General features: G+C 41.9%; 1 protein-coding gene across 3 annotated transcripts in view; it reads left to right on the top strand.

Annotated features, from left to right (window-relative positions):
- MMD (monocyte to macrophage differentiation associated) overlaps positions 1 to 10,203 on the top strand; it is a 41,676-nt gene that overhangs the window by 24,037 nt on the left and 7,436 nt on the right. Inside the window, exons 1-2 of one of the 3 annotated variants that reach the window (XM_027691529.1) lie at positions 20 to 153; positions 6,471 to 6,552. In XM_027691529.1, coding sequence (XP_027547330.1) covers positions 125 to 153; positions 6,471 to 6,552 — 111 coding nt within the window. In that variant the 5' untranslated portion in view covers positions 20 to 124. Of the gene's footprint in view, positions 1 to 19; positions 154 to 1,303; positions 1,390 to 6,470; positions 6,553 to 10,203 lie in introns of those variants that run through there. The other 2 variants (XM_027691527.1, XM_027691528.1) reach the window with 2 other exon arrangements.

Below are 10,203 nucleotides of genomic sequence, written 5' to 3'. Positions count from 1 at the left end.
CCCGCCCGGCGCCCGCCGTCCTGCGCGCCGCGGCCGCTCGCTCGCCAATGCGGGCCCGGAGCCCGGCCCGAGCCGCCCCCGGAGCCGCCCGCAGCCCCCCGGCCCGACCCCCCGACCCGGACCCATGCGGCGGCTCCGGGAGCGGTTCCGGAGGTGAGCTCGCCCCGCCGTCCCCCGGCGGGGCTCCCCCTTTCTCCCCGTGCTCTCCCCGAGGGATGGGTGGGGGAGCCGAGATTGCCGCGGCATCGCTGGTGGCGGGCGGGGAGGGCAGGGCAGGGCCGTCCCGAGCGGTGCGAGGGGATGGGGATGTGTGTGTGTGTATGGGGGGTCTGCGTGGGGTTTGTTTCTTTATTTGTTTATTTGCTGCCCCCGTTAAGCGGGTGAAGGGTCGCGCATCCGGCCGTGGGTCGGACCGCGCGGGGCCCGACCTGTGGCTCCCGGGCCGGGCTGGGTCCGGCACCCGCAGAGCGCTGGAGATCCTCGTCCAGCTGCCTCTCCGGGCGGATTGGTTATAGAATCATAGAATCTGGAATGGTTTGGCTTGGAAAGACCTTAAAGCTCAGCCTTAAAGCTCATCTCGTTCTGCCTTCCATCCCCCTGCCACGGGCAGGGACACCTTCCACTAGCCCAGGTTTCTCCAAGCCCCGTCCGACCTGGCCTTGGACACTTCCAGGGATGGGACAGCCACAGCTTCTCTGGGCAACCTGTGCCAGGGCCTCCCCACTCTCACAGGGAAGAATTTCTTCCTGATGCCTCATCTAAATCTATGCGCTTTCAGCTTAAAAATCAGCCCTTTTTCAGCTTAAAAAGATGCTGCTTGTGTTCATGGCAGGGTTGATTGGGTAGCTGTGGACACAGTTTCTAGATAAACATGTACATCTGTGGGCTTTAGGTTCTTCTTTACCCAAAGTTGAGATGCAAGGCTGATAACTATTGATGGACAGTCCATCTCTGGGGCAAGGGCGGTTTCTGTGGTGCCTTTCCTCAGCAGGTACCCACCACAGGGCTGCCCTGCTCTCCTTTCACCAACTTGCTCAAGAAACTAAAACCTAAGTACTAAAAGGGAAATAAAATTGAAAGAGAACCGAGAGAGAAAAATGCAAATGCAGTCGGATGTGGTTTTTCTGTGCTAGCCCACACCTCGGCTGTTAGACTGGCTGGTGCCTTGCCCCTGAGCTCAGATGTGCTGCAGCACCCAGGGGTGACTTTTTGCTGCCCCCTCTTCACTTGAAATGTTGCCTTTCGTACTTGCCAGAAGGTTGAGGACCTTTGGGGAGGTCAGTGGGATGCACAGGCACTTTTTTCCGTGACCTAATCTATGCATGGTACCAGAGTTGTTTATGGATTCTCAGAGTATTGCAGATTTCCTTTCATCTTTAGTATCGTGCTGTAAGTACATGAACCTTTGCACAGCGTGTGATTTCACTGATATTTCCAAATAAGGGAACTGCTTCTGTACTGATCTGAATTATTTCTGTGCCTCAGATGTTCAGTGATAGTAAAGATTATGTGAACAGTTACAAACCACAACTAGATACTGTCAAATGCAGGAAGGAAGGCGCCTAGTGAAGAGGAATATGGCTCTATTTTTAACTGAATGAATTTGTAAAGAGGAAATATCAGCCAATTTGGCAAGCTTTTTATGAACCTTTTAGATTCTCTTCAAAATCTTACCTAAATGTTCATCATGAAAATGTAGTGCTGATCTGTTTTGACCTGCTGGTGATTTTTTTTTTTGTTTTTCCTCTTGAAAACAAAGAGCCTAGATAACATACTAGATACTGAAGCATATATTTAGATACTGAAGCAATTTTGAACTCCATTTAATGTGTGCTAATGCTGGTTTTGTGGAGTTATGCCCACCTTGTTGGAGTTTCTCATATGCTGTTATTTGTGGTTTATTGGGTCTAAATGGCTTCTGCTGCTGGAAAGCACAAAGAAAGAAAGACACAGAAAGGGGTAATGTGCTTTTATGTTGATAAAAGGAAGTATGAGGTCTTTTGAGCTGAATAAAGGAAATATACTTCCTGAAAGGACTAAAAAAAAATCCAGATCTTCAAGGCCGTTATCAGTGCTTGCTGTTTTTCCTGACATTTTGCTTCATGCTTAAAAGAATAATTCATTCAGCAGATGGGAATCATGAATAAGGCGAGATTTGATTTCCCTTCTGCAGTCTGGGGTCTAATCTTGCTGTGCTGCCAGACAAGTGCCGTACAGAGACGTGCAATAGATTTGGGATTTTGTAATTTATTTTTCTAAGCTGGATTTGCATGCAAAGACAAAGCATTAAGAACCCTCAGATTTTCCTCCTGCTTTGTCTCCCAAATACTGTCCTCTCCTAATTCTGGAATCGCTGTGAAACAGGCAGCATCTGCTCCTTGGGAATCAATGGGAGCTTGAGATTGGGGTCTCTCACAAAGAATGGATCAGTCCCTGTGTTTAGCATTTCAAATATTCAAAGTATTTCAAGATCAGAGCTCAAGCAGTGTAAAGGGAGGGGTCTGAGTTTCTTCCCTCTTGTTTTAAATTGTCCTATGTCTTTCTCAATACCCCTTTTCCACTTATATTGGGAATGTGCTCATCAAAGAAGGTTGTTTGCGTGCTGTGGAATTGTGAAGCTTGGACTTCCTTGTCCCCAAGCAGATGTTGAGCATTGAGAATGCATTTAAATTGTGAAAAGGAACTCATAGCTCAGCTCAGAGTGAAAGCATCCTGCTCTCCTGGCTGGGTGCAAGCAGTTCTTAGTCTCTTAATTTCAGTAATTTCATATTCTGGTATTGAAGGCATTAATATTTTATCTTGGAGATCTTGGATTGTCAGTATCTGAAATGGAGAAGTATTTGTGTTTTCTTGTGAGATGTGCTGCAATATCCCCTCATTAAATGACTCCGGTTTCACTGGAGCCCTGCAATTAAAGAATGCATCAGAGATTTGCTAGAAAATCAAAAGGCTTCACTTAGAAACATTTTCTGTAAATTATAGTCCAGTTCAGTGGGACTTTATCAGACTGTCCTGCATTTGATAATAACCTTAATGGGTGTGTTATAGAGAGCCTTTGTTTGGGAGTAAACAGCATCTGAATGCTGTAAATTGAGCTTCCACTTTTAGGAAGGTGAGATTATAATTCCCACAATGATCTTTTCCAGAAGAGGCAAACGTGACCTGTAGACAGGAGGAAGAACAATGTCCCTGTGTTTCAGTATTCATGTGGCAGAAAACAAGAAGCATCTGTTGTTGGTGGAGTGGGGTTTATTTATTTATTTATCTCTAAGAAAGAATAGAGCAGTTTCTGCCTCTAGAATGTGAATAAGTCTGTAACCACATTGTTCTGCCTTCATGTTGCCATGTCATACATACTTATAACTACAGGAGTACATGGCTGACTTCAACAGTATGTGTCAAAATAATTTCTCCCGGTTTGGATGTGTACTTCAGTAATATCACAGAGCAGCTATTTTCAAACTTCAGGTCTGTTTCTCAAGACATTAAGCCTGAACTGTCAAGCTGGAAATGAGAGAAACGCAAGAGAAGCTGGAATTATTGCCCTGTGCAATCCAGAGTGATCCTCCCTCTGAAGTTGTTCCTGATAACGTTTATAAATAATTAATTATCAAAAGGAAGGGGGAAAGAACTGAAACTTTGCTCTGCTAAGAGCATTGCCTGTGAGTAGTGACCTGAGCAAATGTGCTCGTGTTTGATGCCTGGGTCTTGCAGCCTGTTGCAGTCGGTACCTTTCAGGAGGGAGAGGTGCAGGAACGTCTCAGCAAAGGTGCTACTGGGGTGTTGTGAGACCCGTTTTTTAAGGCAGAGGTAAAGCTGAACCCTGCCCCTCCTGCCAAAACACACCAGTGGTGGTGTGTTATTGGTGTAAACCTGTGGCTGAAGGGGATGGGTGAATTGTTGCTGGCGTTGGGGTTCTGCTGGAACCCTCTCTGGTGGAGAAAGAGCGAGTTTTGCACGTCGAGGATGTCCAGTAAATCTTTCAACAGCCGTGTTCCTGACCATTTTTGTTGTTACTGTATGTAAAATAAGAAGAAATGTTTGAAATGTTTTGTAAGTGCCAAGTTCTCTAAAATCTGGTGCTTGTCTGTTTTGCCAGCCTGAAATTACCACACGTGAATGGATATTTGCATTGTTCCTGTGCTGCCACAAAGGGGAAAAAAACCCAACCCTTTGTGTAGATAACAGAGCAAGGATGGCTTTGTTACTGTTTTTATGTTCTATTCTACTGCTAATAACTGTCTTCAAATTACTGAGAGCAAGGGGTTCTAATTTCTGAAGTGTTCGTTCATAATTCTGTCTAAAATCTAACATTACCCCGAGCTCTGTTGTGGCTGCTTTAGAAAGATGCAGTATATTTTCTACTAAATAAAAGGAAAAAGAATTACAAGTAGTCCTCTGCTGGATAATAGAACATCCCATTAGCAGGCTATCTTCAATTATTTATAGAGTTTTATATGATAATAATATCTTACATGGAAATTTGGAACAGTGGGAGTTATAAAACTACTACTGAGTATAAGCTTATTCCTTTTGGTATTTCAGCTTTGGGTTTCTTTTTCTTTTTTTATTTTTTACTTCTTGTGAAACTTCTGAGTACCATCACAGAGAAATGCAATAATATTCTAGATGTGATCAGCGAAAAGTTTCCCATGACTTTGAATTTATGGAGTCAAGCAAGGGCAGTCTGAGCCTGGTCACTCGCTGAGCCAACAGATGCTTTTATTTTTAAATGTTTTCCTAACTTGGAAGCAGAACTGAGTGAACTGAATGTTCCAACTTTAGAGGATGCAGAGATGGTCTTCAGCAGCTGTTGAGGACCTGTAAGCACTGGGCAGCAAATGTTTTGTGAGTCTGTGAATATGATGATGGTTCATTGTCCTCTTGGAGAGGAGAGCAAGGTGCTACTTGTCACTGACAAAGGAATTGCCATTTTTAAACCATATATTAACTCCTGTGCAGTTATTAATTTGCTAACAACCATTTATACTCAGTGTCTGTGAATTAAATTCACATTTGTCTTATCCTTTGTATTAGTAACAACTGAAACTGTTTCTTGAAGTTGCCACAATTTGGGGAGAGATCACGACACTTTTGTTTTATCATTGCTGCTACATTTTCATAGAGGAGCTTAGAAAAAAATGGTTCACAAATCACTTAATAAATCAACCGAGAAAACCAAATGAAATATCCCACAGATTTGGAACTGCTTACTCAAGCTGTAAGATTTGGGTTGGATTTTTTTGGTTGGTTGTTTGTTTTTCCCTAGGTTGAGGTCAACCAATACTTTATGGATGTCATAAGAATAGGACTCGTTTTGACTTAAACCAGGAGGGACATGGGGAAGGACCAACATTTGTCTAACAATCTTTTTATATAAATCTTGCTAAAAAAGCTGCTCTCAGTTGTGAACATACAGACATATTCTGTATTTGTTGTGAAGCTGTTCCTGGTTTGTTGGGTATGTGACTAATTGTCAGTGCATGGTTTTATAATAAACCATTCCTGGAGTAAACAGGAATTATTAGTGAAGGAGAATCCCTTTCATGGGACAGTCAGCTGTGCTGGGATAACACACAGTACTGGAGCTGGAGCAGTTTATAGCTCTGATTTAACTGCTTGCATATAGAAGTGTGCTGTCTTTTACAGGTGTTTCTGCACAGATCTAAATTGTGTAGTTTCACAGAAACAACTCAAGCGTTTGGGTATTTTACTACCGTGAAATGAAACGTTTGCATTGGCAAGTTCTTCCAAAGCTTTCTCAAGTTTCATCATATTCTGTTTGGCTTGCACAGACTGTGTTTGGTGTGATTGTTTGTTTGTTAGGTAATGTTTGAAAATTCCTGGAGAAAAAGGTGGAATGTCTATGGTAAACCTCTTGAAATTTTTCCTCTTCAGAGTTGACCGTGAGAGTCTCCTTTCATCCCTGTGTATCTTGAATCTTAGTTACAGACACAAGATAGGATTGGCCTTAAAGAAAAAATGAGCCATCCAATACTCCAAACACAAATATCACTTGCTATAGGAATCAAAAAGTCAGTGTTCACGTTGGTTTATTCCAAGGTGTTGAAGAACTGGAATATTGCTGTAGTTTCAAGAACTTCTTAAAAGAAGAGTAACCCTTGGCAGCTATGAAGTCCAGATTTCAAGAGTAATTCAAGTCCATATTATCTAATTTAAATAGGAAATAGTTCATTCTTCATCTGACCAAGCTGTCAGAAAAGAAGGAGTCTTGATATATGGGAAGCCTTGATGGAAGATAACCAAGCACTGCGACAGGCAGGCACAGAAATTGCTTTAACGTGTGCTGCTGGTAGGGAGGACCTGGGAGAACTCAGGTTAAATAGCAGTTACTCTGAACATGTCTGTACTTATAATTCTTAACGCTGCTAGATTGGAGATATTCCTTCATGACACTCCAAGAGATGGTTTATTAACTTGCCTAAAAGTACTTCTTAATTATTCAACAGGTTCATGAACCACCCAGCTCCAGCCAACAGCCGCTACAAACCCACTTGCTATGAGCATGCTGCTAACTGTTACACACATGCAGTAAGTACACTGCTTTTTTTTTTCTCTTTTTCTCTTTCTTTTTTTTTTTTAAAAAAAACCCAGATGTTTCAGTAAATTTTTGTGGGTTTGGATTGCTAAATGCTCACCTTTGCCCGAGTGTATTCGTATTTACGACCTCACTGGTTTTGTGTGTATAAGCTTTACCTCTGGCAGTCCAGAAAATTAGATGTTTGGTGATGGCTGGCGCCTGTTCTGAATCTCTAGGAGCTCCAGATGCTTCATGAGGTTACTTTTTAGCAAAGTTATAAGTCTTTAACTAGACATTTTTCCTCTATCCCAGTCAAAGGATGCCTATGACAAAGGGAATACAGACCAATAATAGTTAACCCTGCAAGGTGGATTTTTCAGTTCTGTGCTGACATAATATAGTGTAACTGTGTACTGCAAGTGCAAGAAAGCTTTATCCATGTTCAAGTAAAGGCTTCATCAGACTCATGTGGGTATGAGCTAGAAAAGCTTGGACTGGCTCAGTTCTGATACTTGATATCTGTGAATCGATTCTTCCAGAAATCTGCTGTTTTGCAAAGAGGCACCAATAGTGCTGACAGCCTTGTGAAAACTCCCACTCTGTCCTTATTTTCATAATGTAAAGACTCATTCTAGATTTGAATATACAATATAGACATACAGAATAAGGAAAGCAGTCCCCTTTGCTGGCTTTTTTTTTTCTTTTAGTAATTAGGAAGTTTAATTTGCTGTCTGGCACTTTGAAAAGGACTTAAAAATGTGTTTGTTTGTTTTTCGAGATAGCATTTGCCCTTTTATAAAAGCAGCTTGTGCTTCTCCTCAATCCCTTGTTTAACTCCAAACATTTGAAGTATGTTTGACTTTGTCCTCAGTCCCTTATCTCCAGAGTGTCTGAGTGAGCTGCAGAGCTCAAGGTAGTGCCCAGGATTCTTTAGCTCTAGAAAGAGCTCTGTTCTTAAGGATCCTTTGTGAATATTGTATGAATAACCAACATACAGCTCCATGGTGCTGGTAAAAACAGAATCACTTGGTTTTTACACATAGAAAAATTAACTGAAGCCTCTGTGTTCCTAAGCCAAGGGTCTCATGTACAGCATTATGTAAATATATGCTTACTTGCCTAGGGAATGAAGCAACATTCTGTTAGTTAGCACAAATATGTAGATTATCTCATAATCCTTGTGCAAATCTTGTTTGCTCGGGCCAAAAAAGTTAGATTTCAAAATATCTGGCAGAGGTTGCTGTGCTCCTTAGCAGTTTTAGCTTTCACCTAGTTGAAAAACAGGCATGTCTTATTTCTGCCTGTTAGCAGGAGGTTACAGCCAAGATGCATCAGTATTTTTTGGAATGCTGCAGTCTGTGCTGTCTGTTTACCTCCTGAACAGTCAAACTATGTGCTAAAACCTACCATGAACTGTTAAAATAAAGATGGGTGCAATAACTAACTTTTGATCAATAATAAAGGCTTAAAATGGAATCTAAGCTGGGAAAACAGTGGATTATACAGAAAAAGCTTCTCTGTGTCACAGACTGTTACTAAATGTTAGATGGTCAAATGGGTGAGTCTTTGCCACTGGGTTATAGTGTGAGTTTTCAATTAGACGTTGCTAATTCTAAACAGAATTTAGCAATGGCTCTCCATAAAGATTTGGAATAAAGAGATATATTCATAATTCAGGAAGCAGTCCACTTGTAATTTATGAGTGGGGCTGTACTCCTCAGCAGGTATCCCATCTGGTTTTTGACTTAAAATTACACAGGAGTCAGTTTAGGCAGTTGCTTAATAAAAAAAATCCCCAATGATAAATGAGGGTACAGAATCCCAGGCAAAGCTTTTTTGCTACAATGCTTAAAAGGTAACTTTGTGTGGCAGAGTAAGGCATCTTCAAATTTCCAGCTAGTAAGGCCATTTAAAATGCCTTGATCTTTTTTTTTTTTTAGCTTTAAATGAAGCACTGCCTTGCCTTCAGACAGTAGGAGACAGGAAGGGCAGCTCAGTAGTTGAAAACAGAGACAGAAAAGGCTGTTCTCTGTGTTTAGAAGAACAGGAAGGAAGCAGTGCAGGAGAGAAGCAGGGGTTGTAAGAATTGGAGTTGTAAGGTAAGCTAAGTCTGAGGGGAGGGATGGCTCTTTCATCATGAAACTTTCTAGTGTACATAAGGTTTATCAGACAAAAGATGTGCCCTGTTGTGTTAAAACCTCAGAATTTAGACATGGCTTTAATACTGCTTGAAAAGTTTCTTCCAGCTGCCTTAAAAGGAGGAACTATTCTTAAATTAAGCCGTGGCCTCTATTCCAGGCTGGGTTTGTGCAGCACTTGGAAAAATAGGAGTAATGTAAATATTTAAAAAATGAGTCTTGGAGCATTTAGCAGGACATGTGAGCACGGGAGAAGGGCTCATCAAAATCTGAGAAGGGCTCCTGTGATGAAAATGCCTCCATTGCACCCGACTGTAGGAAGAGTTTCTCTGCACTGTGTGGCACAGCACAAGTTGCCCCTGAGCTTCCCACTCCATGGCACTGGTCTCCTTATTTGAGGGGAATTGATGAGTAGGGAGAGATGGTACTTGACTTCTGGAGAGCACTCCTGGACCAGGCAGCTGGACATGGACACAGCCCTTCATGGCTCCCTCTACATGTCACACCTGATTTTTGGCAGCTTTGTGGATCTTTCTGTTGTCTTCCTTTCCCAAGAGGAAGAGTATGGACCATCTTTATGCCCTCAATGCACAGAAAATAACTTAATTTGCCATGAATGTTACGTGCAAAAGCAAAATTTCCAGCAGATTTTTAAACCTCACTGTGGGAGAAATTGTGTACAGAAATAAAGAGCACAGATAAAACACTGGCCAATGTAGCAGAATCCTGAGCAGAATCCCAGACAGAGGGAAGATACTTTGCTGTAAGTTGGTAACCAGAGAGTGTAATTTCCCTGAAGTGGGTCTGCTCAGGTTCACAGGTTACTGTTTCAGCCTCTTTCTTTGTGCTTTTTGCTCATCCTGACAGTTTGTGGTAGTTGGTTTCCCAAAATACGTAACATGTGGGGGGGTTGTGCCCAAGTCTCTTCTTAAAGATTCCTGCCTATAGCTGTAAATAAAAATATTTTTTTCCTTTGTCTTCCTCCTTATTTCAAAGGGGTTTTTACTTTCATGCTCTCATTTTGTTCTGGCCTTTGTCTAGAAAACTTAGGAAACTGTTGCCTTCTCTTTTGTTCTGCACCTCTCTCTTCCAGTCCCACTTGTGATGTAGCCAGGATTAATCAAGGTGCTAAAATTAGTAAATTGGAGTATCACAGTTCTGGGTTTGTTCTCAGTACATTAAGTTACCTGGTTTGATGATAATCATTTGGAAGAGTTGCACTCCTTGATGAAAATAAGCAAAGGTTTTGTGACTTGTAGCTGTTTTTTTCCTGGGGAAAAAACTTAGAAATGCTGTGTCATCACCCTAAAATGACATGGCACAATCACACTCATTCCCTTAGATCTGATTCTCTGGCTACTTTTTTTGGTAAATATCCCTCCTTTTAAAGGACTGATAATTGCTTCTCCCTTCTGAAGGCTGGAGATTAAAATGTAGTTCTTGTGCTGGAGACTTTTCAAATGAACATGGGAAAATCTGCCTTGTTTTGTCAAATTGAAGTTTTGTGTTTCTTTTGTGAGATGG

This window comes from Neopelma chrysocephalum, unplaced genomic scaffold (genome assembly GCF_003984885.1).
Source record: "Neopelma chrysocephalum unplaced genomic scaffold, ASM398488v2 Primary Assembly neopelma1_84, whole genome shotgun sequence".
Classification (NCBI taxonomy): Eukaryota; Metazoa; Chordata; class Aves; order Passeriformes; family Pipridae; genus Neopelma; species Neopelma chrysocephalum.
Note: the sequence above shows the minus strand (reverse complement) of the source record. Positions and strands in the feature narration are given on the sequence as shown.